Here is a 19,319-nt window from a genome sequence, read left to right on the forward strand (position 1 = left end):
CGATAGGGGTTACTCATACCAGTTCCTAGAGACACACCTCTTACACAGGATCTCCACTCTCACAACTGCTAGAATACGTCAATTAACAAGACCTTTGGACTTCCTTCAAAGCATGCTGGAACTCAGGAATGGGAGTTTAGCTCACATAATGATTTCTTAGGATTTCTCACAGTCAGTTTCAGCAAGGCCTACAGCTGCCCTCAAAGAGGCCGAAAATACATCCCACCACACACGACAGATCTTGGTGGTTCTCCCTGCCCTCCAGCTCTACCGTTAGTTAAGAACAAATCAAATATTACCTTGAAGAATGGGCTGTGCAGCAGCTGTTTGCCCCCTCTCACTATAGGGTCCTCATACTCAAACTGCCTTTGCAAGGCTTCGGGAAGGCCTTTCACCAAAGCAGCAAGCGCACTGCCTGAAAAACTCTGCAAGAAAAACAACAAAGCAACAGTCTGTGGCAGGAACTCAGACTGCGGGGCAGCCCACAGCTGTTTCACTTCGGAGAGACAAAGGTTTCATCCCTAGGTGCTGTTTCTCAGTGCTTACTGGCATTCTCAATTAGGGAAGAATGCTTAAAGGGCGTGGACACCAAACCAGAAAAGAACCATCTGGTCCTTCATTTCAGACTGCTTGGCCTCCAGATCAGAGGGGCCAGCCTGGGCGCCCCAACCTCTCCAGCCCACAGAGCTTCAGGATGCCACGAGGATCAGCAGGAACCACCCTGCCCAGCAACTGGAGGGGATGTGACTGCCGGAGCTGTGAAGCAGACACAATCCTAAATTCACAGTCATCAACCTGAACTTTAAAAAATATAAGCAAATGGAATTGAGCTTCAACTCAAGAATATGCAGCAATTAAGGAAAGAAACTTGAATGTGACAAAGGCTCCTTTCGCTCTGATGAAACGTCATGATGCTTCTCAAAGAGTTTTTACAGGCTTAAAAGACTGAAACAGCATTTTCTTCCCCAAAGGTTGCAGGTCTAGAAATTGTATTGCTTTGCTCCATACCAAAGCTCTCGCTTCCCCGTCGTTTTCACCAAGCAGTCTATTTATGTTAATCGATTGCCCAAATTCAGTTGTCAGCAGCTTCCTCAGTCTCTGAAGGGCCCACATTCTGTGACTGGCAGCTGAAACAGATGGACAGACAATGTCAGAAGCCTGACCCATTCTCCATCTAGGCAGACCACGTGACTGTGACAGCATAATTACCTAAGGCACTCAACTGGGCACATGCTGCCAGTGAGGCCGCGAGGCGTGGGACGATGCTCCTGTTGGAGGCGAGGTTGAGACGGAAGTCCAACAGACATGTCACCAAGTCCATGGACGGGCAGGAGAGGACACAGCGATCGGAAAGTAGGTCCTTGGGGCCTGAGAATGAACACAGTGGTTGTCCCTATGTCTGAGGGGAGCCCACACAATTCAACCAGGGCAGCCCCAGCCACCTAGAACTCGGCACTCAAATGTGTGTCTGCAGCATGGCACTGTCTAGATCAGGAGAGCCATGCTCTTTCACTGATGTTTTCCCTGTAAATCAGAAACCTTCAGCCCTGTGACCAACAACACAGTCACCTCCCATATCAGGTAGAAACGGAGTGCAGGCTCCCTGACAGCACTCACCCCAACACAGCACAAGGCTGATGAGAAACTACTGTTAACAACCCACAACCAGTCTGCAAACTCCAACTTACCTGCAGCTGGCATGATGGGATAGACAGTGAAGCGCCAGCCCCACCCATTCACAGATCCATCACTGATGAACTTCCACTTTAACTCATCACCCGGGATGCGGAGCTCACTTGACCAATCAGACCACTCTCGGCCTGGGGAAGGAAAACACACCCCCTGAGGTTAGGTTCACTCCATCACCACTCAACACCCACGTCTTCAGATACAAACATAATCACCAACACTGTGCCGGAAGACCAACGGGCCCTTCCGGTCCACATACGTCCAAGTTCAGTTTCACAGACACATACTCCCAGTGACTGCACTTTAACACACACCCCATTCAACATACTCATTCAGCCCCTGCAGTATCAAGGACAATGAGGACAGATGGGCACTGCCCTAAAAGCAGCCCCAACTGACATGGATACGGTCACAGACAATGAGGATGCAAACACACAGACCCACAGGAACATTTCCCAGGGTGGGGAACCAAGCAGCAAGCAAAAGCAATCTAACCTTTTCTAAGATCATACTGTGTAGCTTAGCATGGTCAGGAAAAGGATGCTCTCAAGGATGGAACGGAACAGCTCGACCAGAGCTAGGGTGCTGTGAGAAGCTGCTGTGTATTACCACTTCACAGAGGAGTCGCAGGGACCCTGCGCATCTCCCATTGCTACTAAAAGCTACACTGACAGACATCTATCAAAATGCCACAAAACCCCATGCTCACCAGCATGACCACATCGCTCCATCCAAAGCTTTAGATCAGGGATTTCAATAAGCCACATAGTTTAAGATTTCCTGGGCTACAGCCACACCCTCTCACTAACATGCAATTAGCGTGTGTTTAAATCAGACCTACATGGCCCGCAAGGCCCAAAACATTTACCACTGGGACCCTTACAGCAAGAATTTGCTGCCCCCTGTTCAAAATGATAGAAAAAGAACTGTGCAAACCATATACCTCGCCCTATACTGATAATCCTAAAACCCCAGTAAAGTAGGATGCAGCAACCACCCTCACCTGCAATGGGGTAAAACAGCCCCACGGGACCACATGACTACATCAGCAGAGCAGAGGCAGGTCAGACACAATGGCTCCTGACCCTTGGTGTTGCACCCAGCACATATTCATGACACGTGCTGACAGCCAAGTCCCTTTTGAAAATGCGCTCTAGTGCGCCAACTTTTACTAACACAGGCCATGGTACTCACAGCTATCTGAATGCTGTGAATGCTTACTGGCATTCTCAATTAGGGAAGAAAGCTTAAAAGGCATGGACGCCAAACCAGAAAAGGACCTTCTGACACCTTGCCCAATTGATAAACCTAGATGTGTCCTGACAGAGATCCACACTTGATCACTCAGAACTCCCGCCCATCAAGTACTATAATGCATACACCATATGAGAATTACCTGTTTAAGTACTGGGAAGTGGCAAGTAAAACCTACTGCACCTCATGGCTACTTGGCTTCTTCCCCTCTCTTAAGGCTCCCAGGAGAAGGGCAGCAGGCTGTGCTCCACACCCCTCCCTTGCTTACCTGACCGCACGGAGACGATCCTGTTGACACCGTCCATGACCGTGAGGGGGTCATGGCGCCGCTCTGTGGAGCACTGCCGGTCAAACTCCACCCTGAGTCCTTCTGCTCCTTGAGAACAAGCAAACACAGCAGAGTGAGAACTCCAAACAGCACCCAGAGGACCTGGCTACCTCGCAGAACCAGTGAGACTAAGACCAGGATGCAGTTCGGCTTGGCCAGCTTAGCAAGTGCTCTCATTCTGAGTGATTACAGAAGCAAGCTGCTGCAATGGCAGAGCACTTTCCCTGGGGGCTGGCCTGAGTACCTGGAATTTTCACGGTGCCACTAGTAGAAGTGTCATCGGTATAGGGATGGCTACTCTCCACCACCACAGGCTGAGAGGAAAGACGTCCGCTTTGTGAGTCTGTGGCGACGTCCTCCAACTCAGTGACACAGAGTTCCAACAACATATCTGCCACCTGAAGAGGAAACAGGTACACAAATGAGACAGCTGGCTGCACATCTGGCAATCCGGACACCACCACAGCTCGTCCTGCTCCTGATGTTTTGAAGGAACAAAGTAGTGGAGGGAAAACTCGGTTTGAGGAATTGAGTTGGAATCACTGCAGAGTATGCTCACCAGCAATACTAGGACAGCACCGAGCTTGCAGAGGGTCATGAAGTTTAAGAGGCGACTGACACAACAGCAGCCAGGAGACCCTTCTGAGACACACTGCAACTCAATATGTGCCAACTGATCAAATCAAACACTTGTGTTGCCCCCATAAGACACCAAGGCAGGACCACTCCCTGGGAAAGAAGACTGCCTCAGAAAGGGCTGAGAATGACAATCAAGGTCCCGGAGGGTGGTGGGAGTCAGGCAGGAGGGCTCAGGAATCAACACCAATCAAGCCGTCAGGCCCAACAGGGCAGACAGAGTATTTGAAGTGAGCGGAACTACAGATATGAACCCCACAGTGGACAACTGGGTTCCTACCACAGCCTCTTAAAAATCCATAAAGTTTTTAATTTAAAAACTTGGTGCTGATTCAAAGACATTTACATGGTTAACACTAATTACTACCAACTTGACCTTTAAAAAACAGCCAGAGACAATGTTGTAATAGCAATGACATATTCACCTCAAAACAAATAATATTCTCTACACAATGTCTGTTTCGCACTTTTGTGAATATTTTTGCTTTTCTTTATAATTGGATAAGAAATAGTTTAACTTAGAAAACAGTTACATTTAGTTTCAAACAAATATCATTGTTCTATGACCATGATTATTTTAAATTCATATACATTTCGAACCCCACCCTTATTCATGTCTCTCCTGGAGCCTGGCTGAGTTACTCAACAGCAGATGCCAGCAATATGAAATGCCTAGCGAACTCTTCTGCTGCAAAACCTGAGATTCCCCACCTGGGGCTGGCCATCAAGCTTCCCAGGACAGCCGTGAGTGCCAACGTGGTTCTGACACTTAGGCCCAGGGCTAAGCCAACCTCCAGTGAATCTCCAGGAGACAGTCACAACATCCCAGAGCTTCAGTTTCTCACCAGCATAAGAGGCAGACTCCTCCTCTAATCCAAGGGAATAACCAGAACAGGGCTGGCTGGAAAGTGGATGGCAAATTTTAGGTATTACCCTGAATGAAATTTCTCTGGGGATAGCACTGTGGCACAGTGCGTCAAGGTGTCATCTAGGTATTGCCAGCCTCCTACACGGGTGCTGGTTCAAATCCTGGCTGCTTCACTCCGGACTGAGGTTCCTGCGAATGTATCTGAGAAATCAGCTGAAGATGGCCTTAATGCTTAGGTCCCTCCACACACACGGAACACCCACATAGAGTTTCGGGCTTCTGTCTTCAGTCTCGCCCAGCCCCAGCTGTTGTGACCACTGGGGAGTAAAACGGCAGACAAGATTTCTCCCTTTCTCTGTCTCTATCACTCTGTCTTTCAAATAAATAAATCTTTTTTAAAAAAATTTTCATTCATATTATTTTCTCTCATAAATAAGAATGGGGCAGAGAATGAGAGGGAATTCTTTGGCAATTCACTTTGATTTAATCTCTTAGTTAGGCTAATAACAGACTGAAAAATAGCAAATTCCTCATAAAGCAATTACTGTGTTATCAAGACTACTCAGCCATAGTTAGGTACTCAATCATTTTGTAAATGGGATAAGCACAGAAGTACCAGTGGTCACCATCACTGTGTCAGGCTCCCTGAAAAGGCGGAGCAAGGCTGCTAATGAAAAAAACATGAGCCAGGAAGGCCTGTGTCCCTGATACACTGTTGGGACACTTAGTGTGTACTCCAGTCCTGCAGCCCAGAACAGTGGATAGATGACTAGGTACGCTACTAGCCACACGCAGCCACGCAGTTAAGTTAATCAAAATCAGAGTGAGTTCCAGTTTCTCAGATGCACCTGCCATATTTCAAGTTCTTAAGAGCCATGTGTGGCTGGTGGCTGCAGTCCCAGGGTGGATCAAGCATAAAACAGGCACAGATGACAGAAAGAGCTACAAAATGCTGAAATGAATATTCATATATGAATGTATATTTAAAACACTATGGTATTACTGCATAAAGAGTTTTATCAATGGAACAGAGACCAGTCTGTAATAGATGAAAATACACAAGGAATTTAGAATACAAAAGTAATTTTCAACTCATTAGGGAAAGGATGAATTAGTCAATAAATTATGTTTCCTATGTTTCCGCATAGGAAAAAATAAAATTGGATTCCTACTTTATTACTTTATTCCGTGCATAAAGATAAACCCAAAAGGCTCAAAAATATAAACACAAATTAAAATCATGAAGATAATTAAACAAAACATGGAAGAATTCCTTTAGAACAGTTTCATAAACTTCTTTTGCAGCATAAAAATCCTAGAAGCTAAAAATCACCAAAAATGGCAGACTACATAAAAAATTTCCATACAGCAAAGGCCCTGAAGTCCAGGCCTTCCTGGACGATGCTTGTTCAGCACAGTAAAGTCAAAGGCAGACAGGGATAGGAGGGTACTGCAAAATATTGAGCAAAAATGAAACTTTACAAACTGTAACAAATCAATTCTAAAAAAGAAAAATCCAAAAACCAGTTCTAAAATGTCACTAGGAAAATAAAATAACTGATATTTTGTAAAATATTCATTTATATATTTGCTTATTTGCTTGAGAGCGAAAGGAAGGCGAGAGGAAAGGAAGCAGGAACAGAGGGAGGAGAGGCGAAGCAGTGGAGGGAGAGGGAGGAACAGAAGAGAAGCAGAGAGACAGAGACAGAGACAGAGACAGAGACTACCTCCATCCATGGAATCACTCTCTGATTGTACCAGGAACCTGGAAATCCATCCAGATCTCTCCCATGGGTGGCAGAGGATGGAGTACTCGGACCATCCTCCACTACTTTGCAGAAAGCAGGGCAGCCCAGATTCTGATAAGGGAAGCTGGGGTCATTTCCAGTGCTGGCCCGCCCATAGCACCACAATTCCAGCCCCAATGTTTTGTTTTAAAGGAGTGCTTCTCAATCACTGTTGGTTAAGACCAAATCTAGCCAATGGGCATGTGTGCTAATCAGCAGTGTCTCCCTGGGAGACAGCTCAGTGCAGCATGAAAAAAGGATATGCATATGTGGCCCTCGGCCCCTCAACCAACTCACCTGTGGGTAGGCGGTGCCCATGCCAGATAGCACTGCCGAGAGCACATCCCTGCCTCTGTCCCCTGCCCGGCTGCACACTGACAGTTTAAGAAGGTCCACCACCACACGGGTGTCATCCGCGATCAGCAGACTGGTGAACTCATCCAAGGACTGAGGCTCCGGGCCTGATGCTTTGTTTTGACTTTCAACATCCTACGTGCAACGACATTAGAAATAAAAGGTCATCAGTTTATCCCCAACTGAAGAATCATGTCACCACAATGAATAAAAGACTTTGCAGGTGTTTAAGGCCATGAAAAACCAGATTAATGAAAATCAGGTGTCTCCTAGAACCCTCACTGAATCCTATACTACATTTTCAAGGCCTATTAACTGTTTTACAAATCACACACAGGATCTATAAAAAACAGGAACGACTTAAACTAACAGAAATGACAATTAACAACTGACAAAGTTTTAACATCATGGACAGTATAGGGGCAAACCTGACGGGAAGTCATCCCATATAAAATTGACCCTCTACCCTTAAGATATGCTTGGGAACTTTTTTATCAAATTTGTACCCTGTAATTTTACATAGTTCTTCTAGATCCTTTCCACAATGCCTCCCTGGAATTCCGTTTTTTAAAATGCATCTATAACTCCTTGAGTTTTTCAGGACAAAAGGCCCTATTAAATGAAAAGTCTGATATGATAGGCATCAGGGGGGCTGAGGTGGCCACACCAGGGGTGCTCAGAGGCTAGGCCAACCAAGGCCCAAAGCCAAGCAAGGCCCAAGGCCAACCAAGGCCCAAGGCCAACCAAGGCCCAAAGCCAACCAAGACCCAAGGCCAACCAAGGCCCAAGGCCAACCCAAGGCCCAAGGCCAACCAAGGCCCAAGGCCTACCCAAGGTGGTAGCGGGGCCACAGGTGCAGCAGGATGAAGCCACCTTCAAGGAAGACGGACTGACTCTGAGTATAGAGGAGTGCTTCTTTATCACACAGAGCAGAGGGAGGAGGCCCACCACACGGCAAGTGGTAGCCAAAATGGAGGCTGCCTATCCACGGGGACTGACCGACTGAACAAACGGCCTGGCAATGACAGAGGTTTATTATTTTCAGCGAGTTAAAAATATGGAAAGAGTGGAAACTAGAATTAATCCTAGTTGGATTAGAATCAACTATATTGGTATAAACTAATGATTTTCAATATAAATAGATAAAAAACTACATAAATCTGAGGCACATACCTCCTACAATGTTTATACAGAGTCATTTATTCCCTAGCTTTGTCATCTCAATAGAAAGCAAATATGAAGGGACCACACCTCGGCTTCTAAATACCATTCTCCACTAAAAAGAGCCAGGACTTCTTGGAGAAATAGGTGATTCTTCTGTTTCAGCACAAAACATCTTGTTGAGCCTACATTTTTGTATGGTGTCAGAAAGACAGGAAAAGGCTCAAAGAATGAAGGGAGCATGCCAATATCAAAGAACTTAAAGAATTAATACTGATCTGTTATAAACTCTTCTACAAAGAGGAAGAAGGAATGTTTCCCAACTCAATCTATGAAGTCCAAACAGTGACATCACAAGAAAAACTACAGATCTCCCTCACCAACCAGAGATGCAAAATTTTCCAACAGTACAGTAATAAGTCAAATCCAGCAACATATACAAGGATTACACACCAAAAATATGCCAAAGAAGAGGGTAAGAACAACCCTTGTGGTGCTAGGTGACAAGAAAGGGTTTTGCCTTATGGGAGAATGCCCACATTATATTTTAAAAGGATGAGGTTTGAAAAACGATCATCCCAATAACAATGGATTCTTCTGGAAGTATTAATAATGGGTGAAAATATAATGAGAAACAAGATATTTATAATCCCAAAGCATCTCCCGGAAAGTGTATATGAACATTAACTTCTCATGGAGAAACCTAGCAGGCCACCCTTATGTATGGTAACAGCTACGTCACTGTCAGGCACAATCAACAGTACTTCCTATGTGGTCCATCAAAATCAAAGACAGGAAAATTCCTCCATACTGAAGAGTAAACACACAACACACAATCCTGAGTTGGGTGCTAGACTTAGAAGGATGCCACTCAGACAATGAATAAAACCTAAATTAATCAATGGATTAGAAGGAAAGTTTATAGTAATGTTGCCATCCTGCTACACAAGAAATGTCTGGTGGAGCACAATGGAGTGACAGTGTCTTCCTGCAACCGATCTACAAAAGCCTTAAATGTGAACTGAGCCATCTAGGTGAATGGCACAGGGAATATGCCATGGCTATATTTAAATGCTATCTCCATAACTTTTGTATAACAGATTATTTCTCTCTCTCTCTCTAACTCACACACACACACACACACACACACACACACACACACAGAAGAATGCCTCTTGACCTCTTTGGTTTTGGTCATGGTTTCCGCAATGATACTGGCAGCCCCTGGGTCATCTGTCACCGGGATGAATGGCCGAGAGGAAGCTGTGGGAGCAGATGGGGTCACTGCAGAGGGGGTTATGGCATCCTCAGAAGTGACAACCTGGTTGGAAATACACAAGGGGAGGAGTTTAAGTGGGAAAACTTAGCAATGAGCACATACTCTAAACAAGTTCAAAAGTCTTTAGCTAAGGCCATGTGGGGTTATTCATTGCTACAGACTTTTACAGAGGCAACGGAGTGCTTCCATAGGTATTAGCTGAGACACCCAAGGGGTCCCAAGAACATGCACATTTCCAGGAAAAGTTAGCAATATTCAGCAGGTCACATGAACCAGACCAAAAAGTTTCCACTGCTTCTATCTGAGTCTTTCTCCCAGTTAAAGTACCAAGATTATTATTTCCATAATTGTACATAAAGGATTGTGAACTTACATTTAATAATGTTTCAAAGAATAAATCTATTTCAATTTAGACATTTTAAAAATATGCTCCTTTAAACAGAATCTTTTTCTAATTCAAGTCAAAAAATGAAGCAGTAGACACAAAAACAGCATAAAGTAAGTGATAACTTTCCTATATACTACTTCCTAATCTCCAAGTGCTTTGAAGTCAGCTTTCTCTTACCTCTCTCTTGTCCTGCCACGGATTTGGGCTCAGTCTGTCCTCCAGATCAACAGCCAGCAGGCAGTCCTCTCCATTTAAAGGACTGGTCATGGCAGGTGCATCCGAGGTGGGTGCCGGAGTAGAGAACGAGGAACACTCCACAGGTGCCATCATGCCAGCTGGCATCAGGGCCCCAACCACGGCATCTCTGTCAGAACAGGAAGCTGGCTTTGTTAGCTGCCCTTTCACCGCAGCAGGAGGGGGCACGAGCAGAAGCAAGTGCCCAGTACAGCATTCCCTGATTTTTGTAGAATGTTTATAAAAGAGTTATAAAGCCATGCAGTTTGAGTATTATCTAACTGCTAAATATATGCCAGTGTCTGCTTCAGGTCTTACTTACAGTCCTGTGTCAATGATGGATCCCACATATAACAGTGGTCGCATAAACCGCATGTCCTAGTATCATGACAGCTGTCTTAGTATCCACAAGTTTGCTTTGTGTTGTTTGCACAACAAAATGAACAACTTGTTTTCTTTCTCAGAACCCATTCCCATCACCATGTGATGCATGACTACATCTGAATAAGTACAGTATTGACAAGTGAAAAAACGACCACATTTGCAAACTAAACCAAAACAAGTCTCACCCTCAGAAAATCTCTTGAATCCCATGGGCCAGAAGCCTGAACCACTCAGTGTTCACTGAAACACTCCTGCATCTAGGCAGCAAGGACTAAACGTCCTCCACGATATTTCAAGCTTTCTTCTGAAACTAATGTTCCTATCTGAGTAATTACACGCTAATGTCTCTATGTAAGTATCTAAGTCAGGTCCATACTTAGGTTACAGGATCTGACAGGTGACTCGGGGCTGCTGCGGTGAAAAGAGCAACAAAATACTACAAACACTGTCCAAGTCGGCCTCACTGACCACATGAAGGAGATAACATCCTGAACATCAGCACAAACTCCTATCAGCTGTATCAACCCTCTTTCCTCCCCCAAATATTAATGCAACAATAACGTTCTTTAGCCTGGTTTTCTGATTGATTTCAGTACCTATCAAAGTAAGAACAAAGGTACCATCAAAGTTTGTGTGACTTACAGCTAACAGCAGCACAGGGGGCAGGAACACGGGCCCAGCACAGTGGCTCACAGGCTAACCCTCTGCCTGAGCACCGGCACCCCATACGGATGCCAGATTATGTCCTGGTTGCTCCAATTCGCATTCAGCTCACTGGTAATTTCCTGGGAAGACACTGAAGGATAGCCTAGTTTTTTGTGCCCATGTGGGAGACCCGGAAGCACCACCTAGCTCCCAGCTTTGAACCAGCCCAGCTCTGGCAGTGGTGGCCATTTGGGGAGCAAACCAGTGGATGGAATATTTCTCTCTCATTCTCTCTCTCTGCAAATCTGACTTTCAAGTAAAACAAATCTTTTATAAAAATATCACTTTAAAAACAAAGAAAGCAATAACAGTCTTGAAGACATTTGATAAACCAAAAAATTTACAAAACCACAAAGCTTACAAAATCGCAGGGTTTCACAAGTCAGCACAAAAGCCCTACCTGGCATACAGGATTTGCAGTGCTGTGAGGATATGGGATAAGGCCTGCTGTTTGGCCAGATTTCCATCCAAAGACAGAAGGATCTTGGCAAGGGAAGGACGATTTGGCTTAGAATTGTTTGCACCACTTATTTTATTGCTGGCAGCAGAAGAATCGGCATCTGAAGGCACGCCTAAAAAAAAAAATGGGAGTCTGGGTTCTGTTTTTAAGAGCATTAATTTGCTCTATTTATATAGTCTGATCTTTTAGGTTAGTTCCAAATCACACTATTTCACTGAAAAAACAGCAGTATTTTAGAGTGAAAAAGTTGCATTCTGTCTTACCTATAATTCTATGAGGAAGCTATTTTCAGCAAAGATTCCCTAAAATTGCAGAAACTTTTACTTTAGTAAGTGCACTTGTAACAGTTTGTTCCACAGATAAAAGTCATGAAAATGCCCCTACAGTTACCTCTACTTATTTACTTGTACAGTAGCATGAAAATAAAGAACACCAAAAAAAAAAAAAAAAAAAAAGATGGAAGGAAGCAAAAAAGGGGAGGGAGGAAGGGACGTGGGAGAGAGAGAGAAAAAGAAAGAAGGAAGGAAGGAAGCAAGGAAGGGAGGGAGGGAAAAACCATTCACTCATCAATAATCTTTTCAGAGCCCCCAGGTCTCGGCAGGGTTAGGCAGTGGTCCTAAGTTCAAGATGTGGTGAAAGTATAAGGAGTCAACAGGGTGAGAAGTCAGGGCCAGGCAAAACAAGACAGCCCTCTCCAAAACAATGTGGCAGGAACGAACAGGCGTAAAAAAGCCCAAGAACAAACCACCTGAAAGGACTAAAGGGCCCAGAAAGCACCTGCTCCCATCAGCAGGACCAGTTCACAGGCTGTTAGGAAGCGTGCACAGTTGGCTCTGGTTTCAGCTGTGGAGAATTATCCCAGGCAATTGAGAATTATCCCAATCTGGACTCACCTAACATATAAAAAAAACATGGACTCCAAAGAATCAAACTGCTTCAGAGTAACCCACCCATATTTGAGCTCAAGGAGATCGATAAAAAATCTGCAGCAACATCCAGGGTAAAATTTCTGAGGCCAAAGATTACCAGCAGGCAAAAAGTGGGAAAATACACCCCAATGTGGAAATAACAAGGAGAAAAATCAATCCAACAGAATAATCCAAAACTAACCCCAATATTAGAATCAACAAAGACATTAAAATATTTATCATAGCCATAGTCTCTATACTAAAAGTAGAGAGATAAAAGAGGCAAAACTGTCCAAATCAAACTTCTTGAGAAGAAACCACAATGCCTGAGATCAAAAAGAAGTTTTTGTGACATTAATGTTATCTAAGAAGACTAATGAATCCAAAGCTATGGGAATGGAAACAATTCAAACCAAAATGCAGAAGCAAAAAGAATGCAACTATGAAGAGAGCATCAGTTACCTACTAGATGATTTCAGACATAATATACACAAATGAGGTCCTTAAGACACAAGAAAATAAACAAAGCAATAATCATTAAAAGTTGCTCAAATCTGTTAAAAATTATAAACCAAAAGATCCAAGAAGCATAACAAGCCACAAACATAGGAACTACAAACATACTTCACCACAGCACATCATAATTAACTGCTCAACATCAGAGACAAACAGAAAATCTTAAAAGTAGTAGAGAAAAAAAAAAAAAAGACATGCCACCTACAGCAGAACAAACAAAGACAGCCAATTATCAGCAGGAACACAACAACTACGAAGACAATGGAGTCCTTAAGGTACACAGGAATTATCAACTCGGATTGCATACGAAGAAGATACCTTACAAAAATAAAGCAAAATAAAGACCAATTCAGAGATTAAAAAGCTGAATCACTAGTGCACCTAAACTACAAGACACAAACAAAAAGGATGTCCTTCAAGCTAAAGGAAAAGTATGCCAGATGGAGACAATTCTGAACACAAAGGAACGAAGGGCATTATGACGCTTCATGAGTAAAGGTAAAGACATTTCCTTTATTATCTGACAGTACCATCAATCCAAATTAAAACACAATACCAAAGTAACTAATCAAACGTAAGACGATTTACAAATAAGGGCATCTGTACATTTCCAGGGTTCCCGGGGCCTGCTTTCTAGTCCTGCTGGGCCCGAGACCTTCCGCTCCACCTTCTGGTTAAGGGACACTGCCAGCAAGGCTGAGCATCATTTCAAGTCCCAGCTCCGACACCACTGATCCAGATTTGCCAAGCACTCAGTATTCGCATGTAGGAGCACGTGCTGAGCACTCACCGTGCCTGCGAAAGCAGGAGGTAGTCAAGGGCTTGGTCCCTGCCACCACCATGGGAGACTCAGGTGGAATGCCTGCACTGGTCCAGCCCTGGAAATTGTAGCTGTTTGGAGAGTGAACCAGCGAGTGGAAGACTGATTTCTATCTCTCCCTCACTAGGTCTCTCCCTCTCTCTAACACTACTTTTGAAGTAAAATATTTTTAAAAAAGAAAACAGTAACTTGGGACAAAATTCTTGGGCTACAGAACAAGGAAAAAGCATACAGTGAGCCCTCTGTCTCCATGGATTCCATCAAATATAGATATAAATTATTTGAAAAACAAACCACTGTATAAACTCTGTCTTCCTATCATTATTCCTTAAACAACACACAGTAACAACTTCTTACAGAGCATTCACACTGTGTTAGTTACTGCAAGAAATCTAGGGATAGGTTAAAGTCTATGAGACGTACACATGGGTTATATGAAAACACTGTGTCATTTTATGTAAGATTGGAGCATTCATGGATTCTGGTTCCCACCAGGGTATCCTAGAACCCTCTCAAATGTCAAAAGAAGGCAGACTTACCATCAAAAGTATGATTCAGAAAATACAACAAATCAGACTTTATCAAATTAAAATGGTTGTTTTTTGTTTTGTTTTCTGTGTAAAAGAGGAAAAGCAAACTATAGATGGAGAGAAAACTTTTGAATTCCACACATCTGACAAAACATCTGAAGTATCTAGCACACATAAACAACTCAGATCAACATGGAAAAACAAACTGGACACGTTTAAACAAATAGTTTAAAGACAAGTTTAAACAAATAGTTATGTGATTGTAAATAAGCACATGAAAGGTTGAACATAGTTAGCCAATAGGAAAACACAAACTGAAGACACAGTATCATTACATATCTACCAAAAAGGTTAAAATAAAAATTGCCTACTGAGAACATAGGGAAAATCAAGGGGCCATTGCTATTCCACAGCAAATGAAAAGGTTGCCTACTGTGCCACCATCCTATGTGGGAACTGGTTCAAGTCCTGGGTGCTCCACTTCAAAGCTGTGTGTGTGTGTGTGTGTGTGTGTGTGTGTGTGTGTGTGTGTGTGTGTGTGTGCGCGAGCACGCGCGCACATGCGCGCTATATATAGTATAATCTATATTATAGGACAGGTTTATTTGTAATCACCAAACAAACAAACAAAAAACCCCCAAATAATCAGATTTCCTACAATGAGTAAGTACTTAAGACATGAAATATTAATCAATAATAATAATAAAAAGGATGAAATAGCAATACATGCAACAACTCTAATAAATCTGGGTGAAAAAACATTACTCAAAAGGTTGTATAAATAAGGTGACATGAAAAGAGCTATATTTCAAGGGAACCAATTTGGCATCACTGAGTGAACTGAGAAAGCCTGGAATCAAGCCTCTTTTCATCTATCCTAGGAAAAGGAAAAAGCACAGGGAGGCAAAATAGCTTGTACAGTCTGTGTAGCTGGGAACTGTCGAAGCCAGATGGCCACACTCTACTGAAAGGCAGATGGTGCTGAAGACAAATTTAACCCTCATAGGGAGATGGGAGGAGTGGGGGACCAGATACTTGCAGCAGAATTTCCTTAAGAAGATGGAGTTTCCTTAAACAAATAATTTTTACTTCTATATACTAGCAAAAGAGTAACATGAATATTGTCACAAAAAACAAGTTGCATTTTTATATATAACACCCATTTACAACGGTACTAAGAATCAGAGATGCTCAGATCAGACAAAGAGCTATGCAAGATCTGAACACAGAAACTACAAAATACAAAATACTGCTGAGAGACTAAAGACCAAAAGAAATGGAGAAGGATACCACATGCATGGGCTGGGAGACTGCGAGGATGACTCCCTTCCCCAAAGTGGCTTACATATTCAATCAATCCTGATTGAAACCTCAAGCATGCTGTCTCTTCAAACCTGACAAGCTGATTCTAAGGTATATGGAAATGTCAAGGCCCTAGAACACCAAAACATATTTTTAAAAGAATAAAGCTAAAGAAATTCTACAACCTGAGTTTAGGTCTTCAATAAGCCTTTAGTAATCTGAATATGTATACACAAAGGAAAAAAAAAGAGTCTCAATACAAACACCATACCATATACAAAATTAAATTCAAGATTAAGCATGTATCAAGCACCCCAAACTATAAAATTTCCATAACATAGGAAAATATTATTTTTATTATTAGTAGTTTTCTCTTAAAGATTCACTGATTTTTATTGGAAAGTCAGATATACACAGAGGAGGAAAGACAGAAGGGAAGATCTTCAATCCACTGATTCAATCCCCAAATGAACACGATGGCTGGAGCTGAGCCGATCTGAAGCCAAGAGCCAGGAGCTTCTTCCTGATCTCCCACATTGGTGCAGGGTCCAAAGGCTTTGGGCCATGCCTGACTGCTTTCCCAGGCCACAGGCAGGGAGCTGGATAGGAAGCAGGACTGCCAAGATACGAACCGGCGCCCATATGTGATCCCAGCACCTGCAAGGTGAGTACTTCAGCCACTAGGCTACCATGCTGTGTCCAAAAGCTTCTTGATCCTGAATCAGGCACAACACTTGTTGAATGATCCATCAAAGAAAAAAATGAAAATCTAGACTTACTACAAATTCAAAAATGTATGTTCTTTAAAATTAACCTATAGGACCAGCACTATGGTATAACAGGTAAAGCTACCATTTGCAACACTGCATCCCATATGGGTGCTCATTATATTATTCCAGCTGCTTCTCTTCCATTCCAACTCCTTGCTAATGTGCCTGGGAAAACAGCAGAGAATAATCCAAGATTTTGAGCACCTGCTATCTTTATGAGCAAACCAGACGAAGCTCTTAGCTCCTGGCTTCTCTTAGCTCATTCTGGTCCTTGTAGTCATTCAGGGAGTAAAACAGCAGGCAGAGGATCTCTCTCTCTCTATCCTTGTCTCTCTTCTGTAAATTTGTCTTTCAAGTAAATAAATCTTTAAATCAAAAAAACTCATCTGTGAAGATAATGAAAACATCAACACTGGAAGAAAATATCAGCCAATCATAGACAAGGAAATCATCTGGAATATACTTTCAAACACAGTAAGAAACAACCAGTTTAATTTTAAGTATACCAAAAGAGGTATCTGGATGGTAAGTAAGAAATTTGAAATGATTAGGCACGAGGGAAACAGAAATTAAAACGACAATAAGACACACCCCATATGTACCAGAATGTTGAAATCTGAAATCTCACGTGCAGGCAAAAATGTGGAAGAGCTCAAACACTTTGCAAAACAATATGTAAGTATCCTAAGAATACAGGAACCAGTGCTACAGCAGAGGCAAGAAAAGCTGCAGACTGCAGTACTGGCATTCCAGACAGATGCTGGTTCAAGGCTGCTCCATTTCCCATGCAGCTCTCTCCTAGTAAGTCTGGGAAAGCATCAGAAGATGGCCCAAGCACTTGGGACCCTGCACCTAGATGAGGGACCTTGAAGCTCCTGGTTCTTGGCTTCAGATCACCCCAGCTCTTGCTGTTGTAGCTCTTTGGGAACTGAATCAGTGGATGGAAGATCTCTCTCTAGCTCTCTCCCTTCCTTTTTCTATAACTCTGGCTTTTAGACAGATGATAGGTGGGTAGGTAGGTAGACCGACAGACAGACAGATACAAATAGACATACATACATACATACACAGATGTATGATACATACACATAGATCTTTAAACAAACAAACAAACAAAAAATAAGCCAAAAATAATACCTAGTATATAATCCAACCATTTCTCTGCAGGAATTTACCCAGAAGAAATGCAAGCAATTTTATTTGTTCAGTCAAAATAACAGATGTTCATTAACAGAGGAAGGATGGATAGTCTATTCATAAGTGAGATAATATTCAACAATAAACAATAAACTTCTGATAGATGTAGCACAAATGAATCTCAATGATGTTCAGCATGTTGTACAATTTATATGAAATTCTAAATAATGTAAATCACTATTAAGGGCAGAAAGCAAGTCAGCGGCTTCCAAGGGAGGCCAGGGAAGGGCAGTTAAGAGCACACGGAGGGGCCGCACAGGGAGCAGGAGACCTCAGCAGCAGTGGGTGTGACCACCCTCTTTCAGCGCAGTTACACTTTTTCACAGTGCACATCTACTTCAAAACTGATCAAAATGCACACTTCAAATAAGTGCAGTGCATTTTATATTATATCCAAATAAATCTGATTTTAAAAAATGCGAAGTCCAGCAGTGCACCTCTCTTTCAAGTAGTTATTCTTAAGAATATTCTCTGTCTGCATTCATGTACAGCTTCCCCAGGGCTCAGCTGATCCTGAATGAAGACATCAGCATTGTACTTTCTCATAAGATCTCCATTCTAGTTTGACTAAACTTGCACTAGAGTACATCGCATTAGGTCACAGTGCTATTAGTACAGCACTACACCCTCCAATCTGTTGGTATGACTAAGCAAACCTAGAATAACAATATAACCTACAGAAAATTCTTAGACACAAATCTCTATTACCTAAATAGGAAGCACCCAAAGGGTCCCGTGCAGTCTGGAAGAGAACAGGCTCATGAACAGAGGGTGTGGCCACATCTACAGTTGTCCATGCCACACTATGTGACGACCCGCAAGCCACTCGCGTGATCTTCTGCCCTTCTAAGCCTTGCACAAGTGTGGGTTTTCTATTCACTGTGGTCGTGCCATTGCCCTGCTGACCATGGTCATTGTCACCCCAGGCATACACCTGTATAGGAAAAAGCAAAAATCCACAATAATTTCAACATTTCCTGTCATGAGCCATGGGCATATGGTACAGTGGTTGAGACACTGGCTAAGATGCCATGCCCTTTATCAGAGGGTCAGGGCCAAGTTCCAGTTTCCTGCCAATGAAGATACTAGGAGCCAGCACTGCTCAAGTGGCAGCTGCCACCTATGTGGGTGACCCAGACTGAGGTCTCCATTCCTACTTCTGACCTGGCCAAGTCTGACCATTATAAGCATTTGGGGACTGAGCCAGCAGAAGAGAGAACTTGCTGTTCCCTCCCTCTCTCTCTGAAATTGTATGTATGAGAGAGAGAGCAGCACACTCGAAAGAAACAGGAGCTGGCATGATGGCCCAATAGGGCGCTGGTTCGAGTCCCTGCTATTCCATTTCCCATCCAGCTCCCTGCCTGTGGCCTAGAAAAGCAGCAAAGGAGGGCCCAAAGCCTTGGGACCTTGCATCTTTCTCTCTCTGCCTGTCAAACACACTTTAAAAAGACAAAAGCTTCTACCTAAATAAATGTGCATATCTCCTACTAGCTATCAATTCTCCTCAGTGAAATATTTTTTTAAGTCTGATTCCTAGTTTTTAATTCTCATTCATATTACCTCCACCTGCTACAATGGGGATATTAATATGTTTAAGAAGAGTATTATTATTAATAAATTACATAGTGTATGAAACTTAGCAGAACTTCGTGTCCTGTGAAGATCTAGCCTTGCCACAGCTTTTTTTTTTTTTCCTGTTAATGTCTTCTACCTTTTTCTTTTTTTTTTTAATTAATTACATTGCATTAT

The 19,319-nt window shown here is 43.0% G+C and overlaps 1 protein-coding gene across 3 annotated transcripts in view; it reads right to left on the minus strand.

Moving 5' to 3' along the window:
• HERC2 (HECT and RLD domain containing E3 ubiquitin protein ligase 2) overlaps nucleotides 1-19,319 on the minus strand; it is a 188,691-nt gene that overhangs the window by 30,951 nt on the left and 138,421 nt on the right. For all 3 annotated transcript variants that reach the window (XM_040969236.1, XM_040969235.1, XM_040969237.1), the window contains 11 exons: nucleotides 18,279-18,504; nucleotides 11,468-11,639; nucleotides 9,922-10,108; nucleotides 9,258-9,398; nucleotides 6,860-7,051; nucleotides 3,516-3,669; nucleotides 3,212-3,319; nucleotides 1,689-1,820; nucleotides 1,210-1,368; nucleotides 1,009-1,127; nucleotides 300-425 (listed from right to left, as the gene is read on the minus strand). In XM_040969236.1, the coding sequence (XP_040825170.1) occupies nucleotides 300-425; nucleotides 1,009-1,127; nucleotides 1,210-1,368; nucleotides 1,689-1,820; nucleotides 3,212-3,319; nucleotides 3,516-3,669; nucleotides 6,860-7,051; nucleotides 9,258-9,398; nucleotides 9,922-10,108; nucleotides 11,468-11,639; nucleotides 18,279-18,504 (1,716 nt within the window). The remainder of the gene's footprint in view (nucleotides 1-299; nucleotides 426-1,008; nucleotides 1,128-1,209; nucleotides 1,369-1,688; nucleotides 1,821-3,211; nucleotides 3,320-3,515; nucleotides 3,670-6,859; nucleotides 7,052-9,257; nucleotides 9,399-9,921; nucleotides 10,109-11,467; nucleotides 11,640-18,278; nucleotides 18,505-19,319) is intronic.

This window comes from Ochotona curzoniae, unplaced genomic scaffold, assembly GCF_017591425.1.
Source record: "Ochotona curzoniae isolate NIBS_2020 unplaced genomic scaffold, NIBS_Ocur_1.0 scaffold_4701, whole genome shotgun sequence".
Taxonomy (NCBI): Eukaryota; Metazoa; Chordata; class Mammalia; order Lagomorpha; family Ochotonidae; genus Ochotona; species Ochotona curzoniae.